The sequence below is a fragment of the Cydia fagiglandana genome, chromosome 27 (genome assembly GCF_963556715.1).
Source record: "Cydia fagiglandana chromosome 27, ilCydFagi1.1, whole genome shotgun sequence".
NCBI lineage: Eukaryota > Metazoa > Arthropoda > Insecta > Lepidoptera > Tortricidae > Cydia > Cydia fagiglandana.
Window position 1 is genome coordinate 4,208,068 of NC_085958.1, and position 24,117 is coordinate 4,232,184.

General features: G+C 39.0%; 2 protein-coding genes across 2 annotated transcripts in view; one reads left to right on the forward strand and one right to left on the reverse strand.

Moving 5' to 3' along the window:
- Positions 1–8,057: 8,057 nt before the first annotated feature.
- LOC134678011 (coatomer subunit gamma) lies at positions 8,058–14,586 on the reverse strand. Its single transcript, XM_063536451.1, has 2 exons — positions 13,970–14,586; positions 8,058–10,564 (listed from the first exon to the last, which is right to left on the reverse strand). The coding sequence occupies exons 1-2, from the start codon at positions 14,513–14,515 to the stop codon at positions 8,519–8,521; spliced, it is 2,592 nt and encodes an 863-aa protein (XP_063392521.1). The 5' UTR covers positions 14,516–14,586; the 3' UTR covers positions 8,058–8,518.
- A 292-nt stretch (positions 14,587–14,878) lies between these two features.
- The window catches only part of LOC134678053 (protein suppressor of forked), a 34,422-nt gene continuing 25,183 nt past the window's right edge, over positions 14,879–24,117 (forward strand). Inside the window, exons 1-5 of the mRNA XM_063536497.1 lie at positions 14,879–15,082; positions 15,172–15,363; positions 16,039–16,071; positions 20,166–20,263; positions 23,931–24,084. Coding sequence (XP_063392567.1) covers positions 15,035–15,082; positions 15,172–15,363; positions 16,039–16,071; positions 20,166–20,263; positions 23,931–24,084 — 525 coding nt within the window. The 5' untranslated portion in view covers positions 14,879–15,034. The remainder of the gene's footprint in view (positions 15,083–15,171; positions 15,364–16,038; positions 16,072–20,165; positions 20,264–23,930; positions 24,085–24,117) is intronic.

The window sequence follows — 24,117 nt, forward strand, 5'->3', positions numbered from 1 at the left end:
TTAGCAACTTCTGCGGCTGACTGTATCAGCATTGTTAGTGTTACCATGACTACGTGCCTTATAATATTGACTGTGAATATTAAAATGTTAGTTTAACTAATAATGAGTACAAAATAATGAGTGAGAAGCGCTGGTGGCCTAGCGGTAAGAGCGTGCGACTTTCAATCCGGAGGTCGCGGGTTCAAACCCCGGCTCGTACCAATGAGTTTTTCGGAACTTATGTACGAAATATCATTTGATATTTGCCAGTCGCTTTTCGGTGAAGGAAAACATCGTGAGGAAACCGGACTAATCCCAATAAGGCCTAGTTTCCCCTCTGGGTTGGTAGGTCAGATGGCAGTCGCTTTCGTAAAAACTAGTGCCTACGTCAAATCATGGGATTAGTTGTCAAGCGGACCCCTAGGCTCCCATGAGCCGTGGCAAAAATGCCGGCATAACGCGAGGAAGAAGAGAACAAATAATGAGTACAAAGACTAGCTGTTAAATATTCTAAATAGATATTTACTGTAACATTTTGTTGTTTTAAATGATTAAAATATTTTTGACATAACATTGGACTCCATACATACAGGGTGTTTGGTACATCGTTTGCCAAATTAAAACGACAGATAGGTTGAATCATTCGCTATCTTCTCATGCCTAGAAAAAAAAATTGGCCATGGTTTTTTTTACTACTACGCAAGTAAAAATTTGAAATTTACGATAAACTGGTATAGAAGTGAAAAAAAGAATTTATCGCGAACAAACTAACAGAAAGACGCGGCGGAGGACTTTGTTTTATAAGGTATAGTGATACTTTTTGAAGTGTAGTAATCTACTGGTTGGCTTATTTGCCGACGAATGACAATAATGACACTTGTTTTGTTAAATCCTACCAAGTATTATTTTGTTATAAGAATATATTAATATACAGGATGGCTAAAAAATAACTGCATTTCCATTGCCAGGGAGGTTTTGGGATTATACTGAGCAACTTTTACTACGGGTAGAAAACAAAACCCCGAAATCAAAAAAAAAAAATTACCCTCCCATAGAACATGTACCAGCCAAAATGTATGAATCAGCCAATTTTTTTACTTGATTTCGGGGTTAATCACATAGTAAAAGATGCTCAGTATAATCCCAAAACCTCCCTGGCAACGGAAATGCAGTTATTTAGCCATTATAGCCATCACCCTGTATTATACATAAATGTTGACATTATATTTATTAGTGCATACAAACTTAATACCTACAAACAAAAATGATACTTAAAACATAATTAAATAACTAACCTACAAAACTTAAAAACTAAATCTAAAAATAAATAAAACTAATCTAAAAATAAATAATAAATGACATTGATAATAAATGTTGACTGAAAAAAAAACTACCAATTAAAACTGATGCTACATACATATAGTAATATTTAATCAAAGCTATTGCCGAATAAATATTTTTACCAATCAAAAAATATTCAATCAATAGATCATCGATCGATCGATTAAATCATTTTTGTCAATCAAAAAAATCGATTGTCGATTGTTAAGAGCAAGTTAAGATTCACAGCAACTACTATCGTTAAGTTTGCATAGATTAGTATGAGATTGACATATGATTTTAATCTATTTGTCTATTTTTTCATAAATAAACTATAGTCTGTTGATCTTCTGAAAATGCTTGTAAGGGTGATATTCCATCTATCCTATTTCTTTGTCCAATGTGCATTGCGTCTTACTCTCTCATTAAGCAACATGTGAGAAAAGAGAAATCTAATACCTAATATAGATTTTTAAACTATTAAAACAAGATACAAAATCAAATGTATAAAAACCATCTGACAAATCTGTAGCATTATAAAATGTGGAATGTAATTACATAAGATTAGATTATATTCGTTACATTACATCGATATTCTATTGTTTGTTAATTCATTATAACGTTGTTGACTAATGTGACTTTATCTATGAAAACTTGAAAAGGGACCTTATTGTCGATGGCGCTTACGCCATTATTAACGATGCTCCGATATAAATACAATGCCGCGCGACGGTGTGCGGCGTAAGCGCCATCGACAATAAGGTCCCTTTTCATAGATAATGCCCCAAATATAATTTTGACAATTTTTTTTGACATTTGAGATTTAAAAAATGGTTTTTACTGTGACTATGGAGACCTATTAATGTAGTATACAAAATATTGAAACCACAGATTGGACAGCTGTTGTAGATGGTGCCTTGCGGTCTCACTCATAGGGTAACGAGCCGGGCTAGCACATGATTGCCGCGACAGTATCTCGCGACAAGATAGACTACCCGTCCCTCTTTTATGAGCATAGCAAAGAGGATAGTATAGACGGGTCCTGTCATAGTAAATTTTGTAGTCACTGTAAATTTACTGCCATCTATCGACACACGACTAAAACTCAATATAAACACGTATAAAATTATCAAAATAGTGTATATAAATGGATAGATGATTTTATTATTTTATATCATTTTGACCCATGTTCACTCACTGATATATATGAGTTAAAATTGTTAAATATGAAACAGTGTCGTCACGCCATCTAGCCGAGCATAGGCCAAAGGTGTGTGCGCCATCTTTCCGAGAATTACTTTTTCTTGATTTCCGAGGCACGTTTTTTTCTTAGACTTTATTCGTCTTACGCTACGTCTTACGTAGGCGAACAACGCGCGAACGCGGCGCGGCGAAAGCAGCCGCCGCCGCGCCGCGCCGCGTCGCGCCGCGCCGCGCCGCCTGACATTCGCGTGCAAATCGCGCCGCACCGCGTTCGCAACGAGATCGCTTACGTAGGACACTTCTATGGGCATCAAAGGATTGATTTCGCCGCGCCGCGCCGCGCCGCGTTCGCGCGTTGTTCGCCTACGTAAGACGTAGCGTTATACGAAGTTACAGTCTTTGAGCATAGTTATAAAAAAAAGAAGAGTAGTTTATCTGCGAGATACTGTCTGTCAAGCATTGGATAATCCAGTTGCCTCTAAATAAACTCATACACAGCGCCATCTACTGTATTGCTTATTCAGTTGCTTTTGCTGTTTAGTTCAGTCGTTTGAACAAGGCAAAATCAAGTCTATTTCGTACACTGTAGGTTCAAATTTCAGTGGCCAATTTTGCATTTTTCATTTGTATGGATGGGCCATATAAGGTTGAGTTTAAGCATTTTTTCTGTGACATATATAGATCTTCGATTTCTGTGAAACTCGATATGTTTTATGTTTTTTTTTGTACTATTTTCAAAGTTGATTATAAATAAAAAAATCGTTAAATCATAAATTGTTTTATTTATTGTAAATATTTTTAAGATTAATTAATATATTAATACATAGTTTGCTATAGCAGGGGATCTAAGGTCCCCCACCTTGCATTTTGGAGACAAAGCAAACCGCTTGGAACAGGTGTTCCTGGGGGTGATCTGAGCTGATTAAGCCCGGTTGCCAAGAGGTTCCCCCAGCAGGTGGGCAGGGGAGGGGGGGAAAAAGTGCCTCCGGCGCGCCTCACTCTAAGCTTTATATCTGCATACCTCTCGCTACTATATCAAGTTTGGTGTCTTTTTTGTGTAATTCGAGGATGAAGAATTCATTTCTGTGACTAAATTTTCACTCACCCATACAAAAAATTCGAGAAATTCAACATTCAAGAAATTTCATCTCTTTTTTTTTTTCGAAAATCTTCTACAAAATTTAAACTATGAGGATGTGCCCTAGAAAAAAAATACCTGTGAATAGCCCAGTTATCCTACTATACAGAATAGTAAACATGTCAAACATTTTTTTCATAACTTTCTTAAAAAATATGTTTTGTGTCGCGCGGTGTGTACCTGCATTGTAAGAGCGGTATGCAGCGTTTAGGATATTTAAGTATGTTTAAATGATTTCTGATAAGCTGTTATTCTTCTGGTTGTAGATTACATCAATAAATTTTATTACTTCTGGACGTGATATATATACAAATATAAATTAAATATATAAATAGAGATGTTGGGAAAACTTTCGCCAATAGAGTTAAGATTATAAATGTGATAAAATTAACATAGGAGATGTTTGGCAAAAAATACTGGTTAAAATAAGATATATATTGTTCACAATTGCCACTACATGCCCATTGGTCCGTGCATTTTAGTTTTTTTTTAACGCAGTTGCACCTCCCTCCCCTCCCCATTTTGTTTTGCAGCGGCAACGAATAAGCTCTAAACAAGCAGCAACCGCCGCAGGTAGGTTTGTCCCAATAACCATTTTGTTTGGACCAGCTCCAGTCAGCAGGGCATGGTAGGTGTTGCTGAGAGGCTATAATCTGTCCCCCAACATAGTCTCCTTAGTAAACTGCACGGAGAATATGTTTATGTAGGTAGCGCATCTTCCATTGGAGGCAAATTCTCTAACTGGAGATTTCTTTTTGTAAAAAGTACTTTTCGACACTCATTTATTTACACACCTGATCTGAACACAGTAACAAAATGCATAGTATTAAAATAATGTCTAGGGACCAATTCACACCTCGTAATTCAAATCTGTTCAGATTTAATATTGCAAGACTCTTACTTGTCATACAAGACAATAACAAATTTTACCAAAATTGACTGCTCAATATTGCCTCCTTGTTTACCTATTGCCTGCTTGTCCTTGTTGTTGTTTAAATCCCTCCGGAACATTACAAGGACCACTAAAACCAGGCTTGTCAGAATCCTCATATTTCCCATTTTTCTCTATGCTGCTGAGACATGGACACTAAGGGCATCCGAAAAACAGAAAATGAATGCACTAGAGATGTGGTGCTGGAGACGAATGCTGGGCATATCATGGACTGAGTTCTGGACCAATGCATCAATTCTTGAGGAACTTGGCATTAAAGAGCGGTTGCTTTCTACGGGCAAAACTCAGTACTCAACTTCTTTAGATACGTGTCTCAGCGAGACGGAACATCCACAGAACGCCTAGTTGTGCAAGGAAGAGTGAGAGGTGACAGGGCTAGAGGAAGATCTCTAATGAGCTGGACCATGCAGATGGCCACAGTAAACGAATGCTCACGGAAAGCAGCTCTACGGGAGGAATGGCAACGTGTCATTAAATGAGTTGCTCAAAAGTTTACATAATGGCCACGACCACTCTATCATCGAGTGTAACAAAGAAAAAATCCCTCCGTTACAGCAGCATATGCGCTCCAAGCTTGAAATAAGCTTTTTTCCCCTTTCCACACAAAAAAGAAACAGTGTTGCAACCTGAAAAGGCGTGGAAGAATGGCAAGACTACTATCCTTTCTGGTCCTGTAAAATATACATCGCAGTACAAGGCAGCTCATCTAGGCAATAGGTCAAACTTTCTTTAAATATATGATTTTATTTGAAACGCATAGATATATTATTTATTTTACAGGACCAGAAAGGTCAGAAATCTTGGCAGTCTTCCATGCCTTTTCAGGTTGCGACACTGTTTCTTTTTGTGTGGAAAGGGAAAAAAGCGTATTTCAAGCTTGAAGCCCATATCCTGCCATTCCTGCCGTAACGGAGGGGTTTAAATACGGCAAACGAGGCAATATTGAGCAGGCATTGCCAATATTGTTATTGTCTTGTATGACAAGTAAGAGTCTTACAATAGTAAGTATGGACAGATTTGAATTACGAGGTGTGAATTGGCCCCTAGACGTTATTAAAAAAAATGCATAGTATTTTGTTACTGATTTTAGATCAGGTACAACTACGAGTGTAAAAGAGTGCCGAAAAGTACTTTTTACAAAAAGAAATCTCCGATAGAGAATCTGCCTCCAATGGAAGATGCGCTACCTACGTAGACATATTCTCCGTGCAGTTTACCAAGGAGGCTATCAAAATAAATCAAATATCATTTATTATCAGGCAACTAAGGCCTATAGATACATACCTTATAAACTAACATACATTCAATAGTTAAATCTTATAACTTAAAAAATATTTCGGCGAAACGGCGGTTTTCAGTTTTGTCGCATGTTTCGGTGAATGATTTGGTCTATGTTTGGGGACAGATTATAGCCCCTCAGCCCTCAGCAACAGCTATCATGCCCTGCTGACTGGGGCTGGTCCAAACAAAATGGTTATTAGGAGCCCATATGTACAAACCTACCTACGGCGGTTGCTGCTTATAGAGCTTATTCGTTGCCGCTGCAAAAAAAAATGCGCACTGCGTTAAAAAAAAACTAAAATGCACAGACCAATGGGCTTGTAGTGGCAATTGCGAACAATATATATCTTATTTTAACCAGCATTTTTTGTCAAGAAACATCTCCTATGTTAATTTTATCACATTTATAATTACTTAACTCTATTAGCGAAAGTTTTCCCAACATCTCTATTTATATATTTAATTTATATTTGTATATAGGTATATCACGACCAGAAGTAATTTATTATTGTAATCTACAGCCAGAAGAATAACAGCTTAATCAGAAATCATCTAAACATACTTAAATATCCTAAACGCTGCATACCGCTCTTACAATGCAGGTACGCCGCGCGACACTAAACATTTTTTTTAAAGAAAGTAATGAAAAAAATGTTTGACATGTTTACTATTCTGTATAGTAGGATAACTGGGCTATTCACATGTATTTTTTATCTAGGGCACATCCTCATAGTTTAAATTTTGTAGAAGATTTTCGAAAAAAAAATGAGATGAAATTTTTTGAATGTTGAATTTCTCGATTTTTTTGTATGGGTGAGTGAAAATTTAGTCACAGAAATGAATTCTTCATCCTCGAATTACACGAAAAAGATACCAAACTTGATATAGTAGCGAGATGTATGCAGATATAAAGCTTAGAGTGAGGCGCGCCGGAGGCACTTTTTCCCCCCCTCCCCTGCCCACCTGCTGGGAGGAACCTCTTGGCAACCGGGCTTAATCAGCTCAGATCACCCCCAGGAACACCTGTTCCAAGCGGTTTGCTTTGTCTCCAAAATGCAAGGTCCCCTTAGAAAACGGGACCTTAGATCTCCAGCTACTAGGCATTCTGGAATGCAGAATAATACATATAATAAAATTATACGGAAACAATTTGATTGCTATATAATAGTAAATGCTTATTTTTCGCTGATGATTTAATGCATTCTCTATGAAATACATACTAATTTCAAAATCTAGAACGATACTATACACGGTATACACGGTGGCTAAAAAATAACTGCATTCTCGTTGCCATGGAGGTTTTGGGATTATACTGAGCGACTATCACTATGGGACCAAACCCGAAAAAAAAATTTACCCTCCCATAGAAATTGGACCAGCCAAAATGTATGAAACAGCCAATTTTTTTTGCGAGATCCCATAGTAAAAGTTGCTCAGTATAACCCCAAAACCACCCTCGCAACGGGAATGCACTTATTTTTTAGCCACCCTTTATATTCAGTAGTATATTACATCCCTAGGGCAGCAAAGTAAGAAATGTCTGATCTGAGGCTCTCTTATTTAGTTACTGGTTGAGGTGAGTATTTTTCTGCCCTCCGGCCGGAGTTCGTTAAGCGCAGCGGGCCGAAAGTTGACGCTTTCCGACTGGAGGGCAGAAAAAAATCATTATCCATCTAATACATAAATAAGTTGAATGTTATAACATAATATCTAATTATCGAAATTAAGTATACAGAAATTTTACTCGCTTTTAACATATATGTATAATACAAAATTGTTAATTAATTTATCGTACTAGTAATTTGCTGTTGAATATTAAGAACGCACATTGAAAAATGTAATACAGTGGTGTGATTTTTATGCTGCATATACTTAGGTAGGTCATTTTACTTGAAGTCAAAATTTCCATACCGTTACCGTCATACAAAGCCTTTGAAAAATAGCAACGTTATGGAAATAAAAATCTTAGGACACTTTTTTCACCTATTAGGATCGAAAGAGCTCGTGATTCTAACGCAGCGTACTACGTAGGCGAACAACACGCGAACGCGAAGCAAAGCGATGCGGCGCGGGGCGAATCAATCCTTTGATACCTACCTGTATAGAAGTGTCCTACGATCTCGTTGCGAACGCGAACGCCTTGGGCCCGCCGCGCCGCGCCGCGTCGCGTTCGCGAGTTGTTCGCTTACGTAAGACTCTAAGTAGAAATAACATAAAAAATCTAATAAATGGGTGTGGGTAACATACTTACAGTACGATTCACAAGACCTGGCACGAATGAAATGAATGAGTTCAATGAGTGAATGAAAATATCTATGTATGTATCACATATATATACCAATAAAATGGTGGCTCTGACTGTATATACCGATACAGGTGTCAAAGTTTCGTTCATTTCATTCGTGATTGAACGAAACGTTCGGGAATCAATCTGTACGACTTGAAATAAAATGGTTTATAATAGTATATGTAGTTTACTGATTATTTATGTACGATAAACGCGAATCATTAACCGACTGCAATCAAAGGAACTTGAATCTTACTACAGTAAGTTATCAGACATACGTTTTAATTTCGGTTTCTCTGTTCTGTCTATTGATACAAATGACGTCTAATGTGCATTCAGGCAATTCTTAACATTTAATCTAAATGGCAGCCAGCAACAGCTGAGCTACATCCTCCCTCGGCGACCGCGCCGCAAGCTTCATAGTAACAGTCTCCCCTCCAGCAACCAACTTACCCCGGACCAACACGGGCGCCCCTCCCCTAAATATACCCTGCGCCCTAATCTCCTTTACCGCATCCCCTGACACTGAAGCCTTAGGGAGCCCTAGATGTTCACACACAGCAGATACGGCGTCGTTTATATTGTTCTGTGACAGACCAAATGTGTCGCTGGCTTCTGGGGCGTTTGCAGCTCTGTCCCAGATTTGCTCCCAATCATCTGTGGCTGGGCGAGCTCTGATCTGATCGCTGCAACCTATACCGAACTCTTCTAACGGGTATGAATCAGCGTAACCCTCGTGGGAGTCAGGTACACCTGTAGTCGGATCGCAATCCCGAACTGTGAACTCCAAAGTCGCTCCAAACAGTCCTAAGCTATCTATGAAAGCGCTTGGGAATTCTAGGATAAGGTAAACGCTTCCAGGCTTGTCGTATTCAAGCTTTTGACACGGTACTATGGATTTCACCTCGTATTCTGGTGGCGTTTCCAGACGCACGTGAACGTGCTCTAAAAGCTGGTCGTTTAAGGTGTTAACACACTCGAATTGTAGAATAACATGCCTGGCGAAAATATGTTTAAGGAGTCGGACTCTGTACTCAGTTTCAGCTTCTGTTAAGTCAAATGGAGGAACTGTCTTAAAGATTGGACCGAGACGCTCAATTCCTGGCAGTTTCGAGAGCTGCTCTGAGTATAACTCCTCAATAGATACTGGCGCAGGTTTACGGACTTCAATTTCAACGACAGCTTCCTTACTTTCCTTCGGCTCCTCCTCTGTAGGCACGGCCATGATGTCGAAAGGTTCTTCAGGACGGGTAGCCAAATGATCGCGCAACGCACGCTCAAGCAGTACCGGGTTTGGCTTAGGCACGTTCACAATATAATCGTTGATAAGTTGTTGGTCACCAGTGTCCAAAATCGCGGAGTAATATATAGCTCTGTCACGTACTTCGTCATCGTCATCCATTTGGCATCTAGACAACAATACCCTTATATTGGGAAGCAACTCTGGTCTTTGAGCTCCGAACTGAGCTACAGCTGACACAGCAGCTGCCCTCACCGGCCCGGATTCAAGAATAACTCTATTGTAAATAAAGCGTATGTAACGTGAAGGTTGACGCGATTTTGGCCCTTCACGACCGAGTAAATGTAAGATGCGGACAGCCAAAGCCGTGTGCTCACAATCTTCGATGAACTCGCAGAGATGCGCTAGCCCAGTTTCCTTAGCATCTGGGTTTTCTTCGACCAGCGCTATAATAGCATCCGCTATAGCCGCCTTGTATTCCAAGCCTCCTTCATCTCTCAACATGCCAGCCAGAAACGCTGCAAGTGACTGATGTTTCCTTGGGAACTTAGTGCATAATCGCCTTATAGCTCTTACTACAACAATCTTAAACTCATCAGAGATCTCCGATACAAAACTAGAGATCTGCTTCATCAATCTATCTACTGAACTTTCAGCACCGGTAGCAAGCAAAGTTGTAACCGCTAGAGTAGCTACAGAGCGATTCGGATCCGAAATCAAGTTCTCCAAATCAACTGCACAGGCTGCAACTGCTGTCGGGTGTTTAGCGGTAAGTCTGGCTAAAGTCCTAGCTCCAGCCAGCCTTAAAGAAGCCTTAGAAGAGCCGCAGAACAGTTGCAAGACTGAAACAGCTGGGGCAAGGTCCCTAGCGGTTTTCCTTAAGTTCACAATCGCATGGGCAGCCTCGTAAATGACCATTTCCGACTTATGTCTAAGACAGCATTCGATGAACTCGATGTAAGGTTGTGACGCGTCTGACTCGTCATCCTCAACCAACTGGGCGGCAAGGCGGATGAGGAGGCAGAGGGCGTAAGGGGACTTCAGAGGGGCACGAGCGAGACGGGTGACCAACTTGACGGTGGAGAGCTTGTCGTTCCTGCGCGAGCCGGCGACGACGCCGAGCGCGTGGTACGATACCATAGCGTTGTCGGAGCTTATGGCCTCCTGGAAAGGTAAAAATTAACCTATAAATCAATAAGCGACAGACAAAGTGTTATGGGCATGGCTATAACTTAGTGCCAAGTAGGGATAACTCATCATCATCATCATCATTTCAGCCTATATACGTCCCACTGCTGAGCACAGGCCTCCTCTCATGTGCGAGAGGGCTTGGGCTATAGTCCCCACGCTAGCCCAATGCGGATTGGGGACTTCACATACACCTTTGAATTTCTTCACAGATGTATGCAGGTTTCCTCACGATGTTTTTCCTTCACCGAAAAGCTAGTGGTAAATATCAAATGATATTTCGTACATAAGTTCCGAAAAACTCATTGGTATACGAGCCAGGATTTGAACCCGCGACCTCCGGATTTAAAGTCAGACGTCATATCCACTCGGCCACCACTGCTTCTGTAGGGATAACTGGTCTGTCTTAATACGCCAATTAACGGTATTAAAGTAGCTCGTAGTACAAAGGAAAGTCTCATTTTCATTTCCAATATGACGGCAGAATTAGTGTGTATAGTGCGTAGTTTTGTAACTGAGCCCGAGCTAATCCTATTGTCTATTGTTAAGTGAAACCGCTCGTGCCACGTGCCACAACCACCTGCATAAAAACCTGCGTAATTCGGTTACCGAGTGCCGGCGAGTCGAACACTACAGAACCAGTCTAAAATATGTCATCGAGATGCGTAACAAAGGCGCGTTATCGGAGAGCGCACCTACACTGGTTTTTTGAGCGTTGGACTAGCCCGCGCTCAGGTGCCAAATAGAATAAGTATGGCCTTTTTTTGCAGGTAAGTAGCACGTGCGGTTTTACTTAACAATAGACAATAGGATTAGCCGCCGGGCTCTGTTACAAAACTATGCACTATAACTGATGTCTAAGGCATTAAAAAAGTGAGTACATGAGGCCTAATTTCCCCATAGGGGTTAATGGTCAGCATTTTTACTAGAGATGCACCGGATATTCGGTTACTATCCGGTATCCGGCCTATTTGGCCAATATTTTAATATCCGGCCGGATACCGGATAGTGACCTACTATCCGGCCGGATACCAGATAGTAACATTGCTTATTTCGGAGTAAATAAATTGGATTTAAGAAACAGGCAAGTTTTAAAATATTTTTGTATTTTTATATTATTATTCTCTTTATTTATTTTTCTTCTTAAGTTAGGTTAATTATAATATGAATATAAAAGTAAAATATAAAAACACTTACAAAACAATAAAAAAAAGTTATAAACACATTATAAAAAACCATTATATTATTATTTTATACATCGATAATCTAGTAAAGGTATAGGTAGTAAATGTTTGTTGAAAAATAGTATAGGTAGTAAATGTTTTGTGACTTGTAAATAGTGTAGCTTAGTATTAGTTAGATTTCAATAATAACGGAAGAGCGGTGCCTTCAACACAGGCATATATTGCTTACCGGGAGACACCATCCCTCAAATTATATGTACAGTTTTTTATGAAATAAAGAATTTTGTAATTTTTTGTAAAAAATCTGTCCGTAATCTGGGTGCTGGTAGAATCATCAGTGCTTCACCCAAAAGAGTGGAGTGTATTGCTGAGCCAGAACCCTTTTGTTTTGCTGCAACGCACACAGCACATTTACCTATTGATACATCTTGTTCCTGATTTTAGTCTTAGTTTGACATTGTTATTGTTTTCCGTTTTTTTCTATCAATATGTGTATTGTGGCAAGCTAATAAATGGTTATCTATCTATCTAAACAGTCACGGGGGTCATAATCGTACTTGTTTATTGTTTTAACAGGGGTGCGAAGCTCCTGACTTCGGCCAAACTCGGCTCCGCTCGGCTCAGCATTGCTCCGAGCAATTATTAGGGTTGGCACCACTTGACTTCCTTTTGCGTGCACGACCACAGATAAGATAATCACTTGAATTTTGACAACCCTAATTAGCCGAAAGGGATAGTGCCATGTATTAGAAAGGGATAGCATGATTCGACCCTGAACCGCTGTCAAACTTCGGTTTTGTAGGAAGCTTCCTTTCTGTACGGTAGTACTATTATTTATTCTGTGGTTTTAAAACAATTGAAAAATATTACTGGCACTCATTTCGAACCTAGAAATGTGTCCGCGCAAAAGTTCACTAGGAAACCGTCAAACGTACACAATGCACACCTGAAAAACCGAAATGTAGGTATAGTTCAGCTGGCCGAATTTTCGGCGGCCGGATACCGGATATTTGGCCGATGGTCAAGCCAAATATCTGGTATCCGGTATCCGGCCAAATAACTATCCCGCTGCATCTCTAATTTTTACTTACTAGTGATTAGGGGTCATCCATTAATTACATCACACGTTTAGGGGGAGGGAGGGGGTCAAGAAAATGTGTCATATTGTGACATGGGGGAGGGGGGAGACACAAACTTTGTGACGTCACTTTAACTTCATCAGTAACCAAAAAATTGTTTAAATTATTTTATTCGCTGTACATTTAAATAACAAGTTTTTAAAACGATAATCGTTTTTATTCCTATAATTTTCTTTCCTAAGCAGTTTTGGGTTATAAAATTACTAATATTTATATCGTCAAAAATATTTTGATAAAATATTAATAATACTTAGGTACTTACTTAATTCGATTTGGGGATTTCGTAGAAAAAATGTGACGTCACACTAGGGGGGAGGGGTTTGCCAAATGTGGCCAAGTGTGACAAGGAGGGGGGGAGGGGTCAAAAAACCTAGAAATTCGTGTGACGTAATTAATGGATGACCCCTTAACCCTAGTTTCACCTGATAAATAAAAAAATAAAATATTTTATTATCACTATCAGGCAACTAAGGCCCATAGAATGTCACAGTGCCTTATATGTTTCTATACATAGGGTAATTCGCCAGTAACTGGCCACTTTAGTTAGTTAGTTAATTCGATAACTGGCCACTGTTAGTAATTGGCCACCCTAACAGTTGCCAGTTACTGGCGAAGTACCCTATACCATTGCGGACTTTTTTGTAGACACTGTAGACCAATAAAAGAGACAATCCCACCATACATTTATATAATGTTTTTGCAGCTGTTGGTACTCCTTACAAAATAAAATAAAATAAATAAATTATATATATATTAATTTAAAGCTCCTAGACAACGTGATTTTCCGACATCATTAGCAAATATCGTCATATTTCAACCAATTAAAAAAAACACTTAACAAATTATACACCTTAACCTACCTCAAGAATACTCTATAGATAGGTGAAAACTGCATGAAAACCCGTTTAGTAGTTTTTGAGTTTATCACGAACATACAAACACAAAAGCAGACTGACGCAGCGGGGGACTAATTAATACTGTATAGCAAACTAATGAAGTAAACTTTTGGTGAAAGTGATAGTTGAAACAAAGTATTATATTTAGCAGTATTAGCTTACCTGAGCTTCATTAGCCCACCGGCGCACCAGATCGGGCGCGCTCGACGACAGATGCAGCGCAGACACCAGAGCCGCTGAGCTCACCGCCGGATTCTTATCCACTATAGCCTGCTTCATGTATCTCTCGATGGCTTGCAGCATCGTACTGTCCGTAATACTGCACAGGGCTCTTATAGCCGCCGCCCTGTACAAATCCTCCTTCCCAGTCATGTCTTTAGTCAACGAAGACGTCACAATGATGACATCCTGAGCCATACTGCTCAACTCCTTTATACATAAGTATACCATACGCCGCAGCATCACATCTTTAGATTGGAACAACTTGGTGGTCGCGAAAAACGCATCGGTAGCCTCTTGGGTAGTCAATTTCTCTCCCTGATTGAGTAGGAATAGTATTTTGGACAAAATATGCGTGCATTTTCGCGGATGGACCGAACTCTCGTTGAAGTATCGGGATTCTTGTAGCACGATGGTTTTATCGAGGTTCTGATATGGGTTTCCGCTGCCATCTTCTTCTTCTTTCTTGTCGCGTTTGAAAGAGCTCATTTTGAGCTTTTTCTTGTGGGTTATTAGAAAACTGTGGGGCGCCGACGAATACACTTTACACGTCACTTCGATCAGGATGTCAAACAAACGTCAAACTTTATGTTTGTCAACTGGATGCGGAGGATTTTGGGCCAATTAAAAGGAAACGATTGTCTATGAGCATCCTCTTTATTTTTAAATGTGCATTTTTTACCTTATTCAATATTAAATTACTTTTAACTACCCGTCGATTAAAAAAAAATAGTCTTTGTTAATAAGCTTAAAAAATAAATAGCACTAAATGGCAATTTCGCAATTTCAACGCGGCCTTAAGTCATGCCGTCATGCTAAAAAACTTAAAAAAAAAAATTGTCTATGGAAAGCGGCGGTGCTCGGACGTTGGCGTTGTGCGTGCCGATTATTTTATTGTAGCAATTATTAGTGATAAAAGACGCTCAGAAATGCAATAAACTAGTTTGCAGTTTCACTTCGGAGATAGTTTATTATTTCAATTGCTAGAACTATAATTTTAACTTCAAAATGGCTAACCCAGCCACTGCTCCAGTGGTAGAAGAGAACCCAGAAATTGTGAGTATTTCCGTGTATTTACCATGAAATATTACATTTTTGTGTAATCATTAGGTTCTCAAGATGTTAATAATGGTTTTTACATCCAGGATTGGGGTAACGAGCGATTACAACGAGCGCAGCGGGCCGTGGAAGCAAACATATACGATGTGGATTCGTGGTCACTGTTGATACGGGAGGCCCAAACGCGGCCTATCAATGAAGTGCGGTCGGTGTATGAGAAGCTGATCACAGCGTTCCCGACGACGGGACGGTATTGGAAGATCTATATTGAACAGGAGGTTAGTCTTATTTTTTTATTGCCTACACATAATTGGACGTAGTTTAGGGTAAAAGATCCAATCCTCAAAAAGCTGTTTGTAAAAATTGAACTCTCTGATGTCAAAATTTTAGAGGATGGATCTTTTACGCTAAACTACGTCCAATTATTGGCACTAGAAGTTTTAAATTTCTAATCTGCCTGTCTAGGAATATTCACAAAAAATACAGCATTGCTAGATTAGAATTTTTTTAACACTGACTACCGAGAACCCGCCTGGTAGGCACTCGTAATATTTGCTCAGATGCCGGACAACGTACCACCACCACCAGTTTTTTGTACGCAGATATAGACGACCGGATTCTGGGGTAGTGCGCCGTTTTTTGCCCGGTTGCGAAAGTGTTAAATGAAGGTTAATATTAATATATAGTTTGGCGTGGGCCCCATAGACCACATGCCAATCACTAACGCTCCGTAGCAAACGAAATGCAATTGCCACTATCACTAATATGGAAGAGTGATATAGAGACAATGCGATTAGATGGCGAAGCGCAAGCGATAGTCACCTTGGCTAGGCTCTTATCAAACATAGACAGAGAGAATCATACCGTCTGTCTTATGCTGGTAATTTTATATTTAACAGCCCCATGTAAAACTTTCAGTACTCAAGCTAACATCGCTTGTATTCTGATTTCAGATGAAGGCGCGAAACTTTGAGAAAGTGGAAAAGGTTAGTACTTCAAGCGTAAGTCTAAATAACGGGAAAAAAATTAAACCTCTACTCTATGCCACAATAAGAGCTGGTACAGATAGACATGTAAAAGTACATTTATTGACTACTAAGCAATTGGGTATTTGACTGTATTCAAAATAAATTATTTTACACCATGCATGATATTTCATGCCATGCGTGAAATAAAGCACCAGAAGATTAATAGAGAAACTACAGCATTTATTTTTATACACAATCTATATTTTAGAACCCGCATAAAACTAAAGAGTAGGTAATTTGATTGTGACGTCACATGCTAGTGTTTCATATAAATTCCATAGTAGCAAAATCGTTTTGACAGTTCGAAAAAAGTAACTGATTTGACTAGTAGTCAAATACCCTATTAAGCATGATAAAAGTACAGATTTAAAGGTATAAACAATTTGTACTACTTTTTACCTGTTCATAGTAATCAACCCCACTATAAAAAAAATATTACCATTTTTTGGGACTATACACAATAAACTATAGTTTTAAGACACAAACATTATAGCACCATAAATAGTATAGTTTTTAAGAGACAAATATACGATTATTTTAGTGTGTAAGACAATAAAGATGGTACATTAATGATATCTTTTCTTTCGGTTAGGGTGTGTTAATTGTGTTCAGACATGTTGGAGGTGATTTTTTTTGGCAAATACACTTAATTATAATAAAATATGGTTTTCATTGTACATAATTTCCATGTTAATGTGGAAATAAACACTTATTATGTTTACTATTTTGGAATTAACAGATATTTAAGGAAACATTTTGTTTTCCTGTTTTATCAATTTGGGGATCAAATCTGAAATGTTTCATTGTATAAAATGTAGCCATAGAAGATCACTTTTGACATGTAATATCCCTATTTACCGGTATACTGCAAATTTATTTATGTATATAATTTGAATAGTAAAATGGGCCCCTAGCCTTTTATCGCATACGAAGCCATAGGTGATATTCAACTTTATAGACAACTGTTTAAGTTCAAATTTAAACAAATATTTTTACACACAGTAAGGGGCCAATATTATATCCTTTAAAATCGGTAGTAAAATGGATCGCGTGTATTGCACAAAAAATATAAAGTTCTATCTAGATTCTAGATTAAAGGGCTCCCTATTGGCTATTAGTGCTTGGGGAACTAAAATCGATATAAGGAAACCGCACGTGTATTTTTCTACAGTGAACGAAACTAAGAAAAAAAACCCACCACATGAGTAGATACTTTTTCTCGGTTTCGTTAAACATAAATCTTCACTCGGCATTTTAGTGAACGAAACTAAGAAAAAAAACCCACCACATGAGTAGATACTTTTTCTCGGTTTCGTTAAACATAAATCTTCACTCGGCACTTTTTAAGTTTTTAAAATAGCGAGTCTATTTAACGAAAATAGAATAATAAACAAGATTTTCTATATTCAATACTATTTATCTTAAAATTAGGTCGAACGAAAAAAATACACGTGAGGTTGTGTGGGGGGAGGGGGGTAGCCAAAAACCTCACCAAGGGGGAGGGGGGGTCAAAAAGTAGCCGAAAACACCTCGCGTGATTTGTGCACAACCCCTTACCAATAATAATATATGCCATTGCATTGTTAGATTGAATCGTAAACGAAACCCGCCCAACTGCATGTCGGACCATGCACATGATTCCATAGATGTTTGGCTGCGTTTCCACCAGAGATATGTCAGGATGCGTAGCGAGGGATGTTTGTTGAGAACCAATAGAATCACTTCATTTACCTATCAGGGATGTTGCGAATATTCGCATCCGCAATATTTTCAACATCCGCATCCGCATAAAATCGATGCGGAGCATCCGCATGATGCGGATGCCGACCAAGTCGGTAACAGGAGCGTATTAGCGGCGGCGCCGCCGCCGGCGTAAGTGCTAGGTAATTTCGACAGGTACCTATAACGAAATCGTCTATATCCCAAAAAGTCGGCCAAGTTACTGTTTATTAAATAAAACGCACCTATATTTTTGCTCAAATACTAAACGTTTGGTTTTTTTAAAATAAAAAATGCTTAAAATGTAATATTTGACGTTTTTTAAGTACCAAATCTTGACATCCGCATCCGCGGATGTGAGGCTTTAAATATCCGCATCCGCGCATCCGCATCCGCGGATGTCAAAAAATCTGCATCCGCAACATCCCTGTTACATATACTCACTCAGCGTGTAGTGATTCTTTTGGTTCTTAACAAACATCCCTCGCTACGCGTCCTCGCACATCTCTGGTGAAATTGCAGACTAAACAGTGCAAAAAAACTACAAACACCATACAAACAAATGGCCGCGGACAGACAGACAGACGTGGTTCCTAGTTGACTACAGATTCCTAAAAATTGCTCAATCAATAAATAAATAATCTCATTTATTTGCCTTAAATTTGCCTTTTGTATTAATAAACCCTTTTCCAGGCGCATCAATTTAGGTTTCCCCAGAAAATAAAATAAAATTTAAGTTTTGATGAGTTCTGTGTAGGCGACCATAGTGTAGGACTTTAGTGGCGACTGCAGCGGCAAAGAACTGTGCAGCGTGCACTCAGTCAGGCGTCCTTCATACGTTTTCTTACGATGCAAGTAGGATATACAGATACACTTACGTCGCGCTGGCCTTGCGCTGCTGTGAGGCTTCACAGATCTTCGATTTTTTTAGATTAGGAAGCTATCAGCCTTTGGACATGACAGGCAAGTAAATTGTAGTAAATGTGAGTTTTCTATTTAGTATTGTTTTTTTTTATTAACATACCTCGGGGATTTTGGTGCGGGAATTATTTCGTGGATTTATGACTTTGTTTATTGTAAAATAATTACCAAACTATGAATTAATTATTTTTATTAATAAATAAAAATAGGTAGTAAGCTCCAAATGTGCGTATAAAAGTTAAATAATAGTATCGGTTTTTACAGTTTTTACCTATTTTTGTCTAGTCACTAGTGTAAAACATTTTCGCGCCAAAAACCCCGATGTTAGTTTATGAATCATGATAAAATATATAGGGTCATTGCGTCAGTTTACCGTCCAGTGCTTGTTTCCGTCCACTTGGCGTAGTTGCTTCAGACTGGACGGTAAACTGACGCAATAACCCTATTTTGACATATAGTCATATAGTGTCATCGAACATTTACCACAAAATTGTAAGAACTTGGTCTCGGATTGACGCTGTACGCTGCGTGCAGCGTCACATTGTTATCAAGACGATAATTAACATTTAGAAAGTGGCGTATTGTTCATTCTACAATCAACAGAGAGCATAAAATAACTATAGTCTGTATCTTTAGGTATTTAAATAAAAGTAAACAAAATCTAATCAAATGGCTCCTTAAGCCAGTTGAGGGTAGAAGAAAACATTACATGATCAAATATTGTAGGTTAAAGTCAGGTCGTTCAGTGACTGGTCCAGGCGGTTTTTTAATTAATCGGTTAACACGTAAATGTTAAACTACCCGAATATGTACAAATTGTTTGATTACTTTTATTTAAGTACCTAAATATACAGAGTATAGACAATGTGATAATAGACTAATAGAGGCGTGGTCAAACATTTGTGTGCATCTTAACGTCTCCAATATATTTTATGGCGCCTATCTGGGCGTTTTCTAAAATAAATATCGAAAACCTGATTCTCACAGATCCTGGTGTTTTTGGGTTCTTTCAACTCAGAATCACTAGTATAAAAATAAAATGTCCCAAAAATTTGTATGAAAATTGTACGTCACGCACATACAAGTGAAAAAATTTTTCATACTAAAACGTGACGTAATGGAATGGACATTTTGGGACATCTTTTTTTGATCGCGGGATGGAGAATGCTGTCGATTTTGAGTAGAATGAGCCCAAGAACGTCCAGATTTGAAAGAATCAGGTTTTCAATATTTATTTTAGAAAACGCCCATCTACGTTAGATTCATCAAGGATCAAAGCCTCATATTTACAATGTCAACAACACCTAACTGACCGTAGGTGGTCCCTATGTCTTTGAAATAAGGTTTACGAATTATCAATTGAAAGTCTGATGGTTATATTTTATGTGAATGTCCATTAATTGTTTGTGTAGCTATTCCAACGGTGTCTGATGAAGATTCTAAACATCGAGCTATGGCGGCTGTACCTCAACTACGTCAAGGAAACGAAGTGCATGTTGCCGACTTACAAGTAAGTCATACGTTTGTTATTTACGCTCGACGCTGCAAGCGTAAGCGTCCAGCTAATTTGCTAAGCGTTTTTATGAAGAGAAAGAAAATAGAAATACATTTATTTATTTATGACAAACACAGATGACAAAACATGTTGACAAATATACAATGTATAACATTTAGTGAAAACACTGATTTAAACTTTCACGATTATTAAACATTATCAAACTGCACAACGGGACTTAATCGCGTATTTAAGTTTTAAGATTTACCTCCGACGTTTCGAGGACGGCGTTGTCCCCGTGGTCTCGGAGAAGACTGGCTCAAGTTGACATCAACATCTTCTAGCCGCGCGAGTTTTTTGAACTACCCGCACTTGATCTTGTTTATCAGTTTGCACGTTTTGCGCACTAGGGATGTCACTCTGTCGACACACAACACTAACGATATTCGATTTATCGACTGTCGATATTCGTTTCCGCTTACATTTACTAATGACTGGATTCCATGTGGATGAGATCTTAAAACCCTCGTCCCGATTAAAATTGCAATGTTTTTTGATTTCAATGGCTTCACGCACTTTCCTACTGTAGAAATGGCGATCCGTGGAAAGGATTTTAGGGTTATGCAGCTCAATCCAGTGGTTTGGTCCTGACTCCAGCAAATGCTCAGCCACGGCAGACTTGTTGACCTGACGATTTTTGACAGCTGCGATATGTTCCTTAACTCTTCCTGCTATGGTGCGCTTAGTTTCTCCGATATAGGAACGACCACAACTGCAATCTATTTCATAAACGCCAGGTGACTGGAACGGAATAACGTCCTTCGGTGACCTTAGGCTCCCTGCAACTTTGGATAAAGGTGTGTACACCGTCTTTATAGAGTACTTTCCAAGTACTGTGCCAACTTTATCCGTTACCCCTTTTACAATTACATACGGCAAAAATGCCGGCTGTCTGGAGACATCAGGACGTTTCCGTCTTGCCTTTCGTCTGGGTTGCCACTTTTTTACCTTGTACCCGTTCCTTCTTAGTACCTCCTGAATATGCGACATCTCACTCTTTAAATATTCAGGGTCACACAGATCATGTGCTCTGTTTACTAGCGAGGTAACCACCGATTGTAAGTGACGAGGATGGTGGTGAGAAAGGGCGTTCAAATACCTGTCAGTGTGTGTAGGTTTCCTATAAACAGTATGAGTTAGGGTTCCGTCCACTCGACCAATCACTTTCACGTCCAAAAACGGCAAACTGCGCTGTGATTCTAATTCATACGTAAACTTCGTCTTCGGATGAATTGAATTTAGATATCGGAGTAGTTGCTCCACCTCCTGCTTCCCACCCTTCATAATACAGAAAACATCATCCACATAGCGCTTCCACAACTTCACTGCCCAAGGCTGCAGGTTTATACTGGCTTCGATATGCTCCATCCAGATATTTGCCAAAACCGGTGCTACAGGGCTACCCATGGCTACCCCATCAATCTGGAGGTAATGCTTTCCACAATACAAAAAGTAGCTTCCTTCCAAGCAGTTCCTCAGCAACACCATTATTGATTCCGATATACCCCCATCGCTCAGTTTCCTTCTGACTAAGTACTTCTAGATATTCTTTAACGGGAACATTGGTGAAGAGCGACTCAACGTCAAAGCTCACCATTACCTCATCTGGTTCCAGCGTTATTTCCTTGAGAATGTCTATAAAGTGACTAGAGTCCTTCACAAAAGACGACGTACCACCCACAAGTGGCTGCAACATCGACGCAACATGTTTTGCCAGATCGTAACTGAGAGAAGAGATTTGACTCACGATAGGCCGCAAAGGCACATTCATTTTATGAACTTTTGGCAATCCGTACAGTTTAGGTGGCAGTACGATCTTGGGTCTGTACAAACGATCGAACACGTCTTCTTCGAACAACTCCCTGTTGTCCGAGTCCACGGGGACAACGCCGTCCTCAAAACGTCGGAGGTAAATCTTAAAACTTAAATACGCGATTAAGTCCCGTTGTGCAGTTTGATAATATTTAGTGAAAATGCCATAAAAGGGTCACAACTCAGCATGTAGCTGGCAAAGCCAGCTGTTACACGTTTAACTAAGTTTTTAAAAAGGAGTTCTAGATAGAAAAAGGTTTTAAACCTTACCTTAGACATGTAACTCTATAACAGCTTTATGTAAAACCCATTTTATGTACAAATAAATGATTATGATTATTACGGCTAGAGTTAGACCAAGTTAAGTTGGCGGCGATTTAGATAGCACAGCCGGCCTAGCCAAGGTTACAATCGCTATCGCTTCGACAACGAAAAGCATTATGTCTCCCTATCACTCTTCTATATTGGCGCGACAGTGACAGTTGCATTTCGATCGCTACGGAGCGTAAGCGATTGGCATCTTGGCTACGCGGCCAGATTGTGCAAGTTTTATTTATACGTCATAATTGCAAAATAATGCAGGAAATACAATAAAACTTGATGAGAATTCAAAATTAGAAATTGGTTTATTTTGTAAAGTTTCAGAATTGATCTGTGTAAGATTGTCATATTTTCAGTGGTGGATCTAACGGCGCGATTCGGGAAATGAATTAGACATTCACTAGATATGAAATAGTAAAGATATGTGACGGTCCGCGGATAAAGGTACCTTATTATGGCGGCTGGCGCTTACGCTATTATTAACGCCGCTCCAATATTTAGCCGGGCACTGGTACCTTTTGCCGTCGAACGTCACATATCTTTACTATTTCATATCTAGTGAATGTCTAACGGAGCGATTCGGGAAATGAATTAGAGATTAACTAGATACGATATAGTAAAGATATGTGACGTCCCACGAGTAAAGGTACCTTATCGCGGTTGGCGCTTACGCTATTATTAACGCCGCTCCAATATTATTGCGGCGCTATGTGACGTAAACGCCGGCCGCCATTAGGTACCTTTTTTTCGTGGAATGTCACATATCTTCACTATTTCATATCTAGTTAATCTCTAATTCATTTCCCGAATCGCGGCGTAAATCATTTTCCGAATCGCGCCGTAAACCATTTTCCGAATCGCGCCGTAAGGCTCGAGTAGGCCCGGGCCTAGGGCGGCAGTCTATACACGGTGTAACATGAGGAAACCGAATAATATTAACCACGCATTTCTGAGGTCAAAAGAAGGAAAAAATGTAATATGAGTTTAGGTAAATTTCGCCAAAAAAAATTTTTTTTTGTTTTGTTTTTTCAATTTTTTGAATGTATTTGTACATAAAAAATAAATGTTATTGGTAAACTTGTTACTTAAAATTGATTTTTAAATATTTTTTTCGTAAAACCTTCTTTTTGCAAAGTGTTACTTGTCACTTTTTGACATCTATCAATAAGGATATTTAGACTATGTCCCATAGCAGCAACATTACCATCAAAAAGGCCTTTTACATTATGTAACAACAAAAACTTGTTTATTTTCAAATTATTATTATCTCTGAAACTAGGACGTTTTTTCAAAAAAGTTTATAGGACATTTTTGTCTCTAAATATGATCAGGAATACGCTGTTAAAATTATTCGGTTTACTCATGTTACACCGTGTATAGAAAGATTAGAAAGGTGCTGAGAAAAGGGCGTTTGGTATTTAATAAGGGGCCTGGGGCGGCCAAGGCTGCAAATCCGCCACTGCATTTTTTTTTCTTTCTTTTTTCGCAGAGAGAAAATGGCTCAAGCGTACGACTTCGCCCTGGACAAGATTGGACTAGACATCCACGCGTATCCCATCTGGAACGATTACGTCACGTTTCTCAAAAGTGTGGAGGCTGTCGGATCGTATGCTGAGAACCAGAAGATATCTGCTGTCAGAAAGGTATTTCAATTTATAGAAATATAAAAACATAGT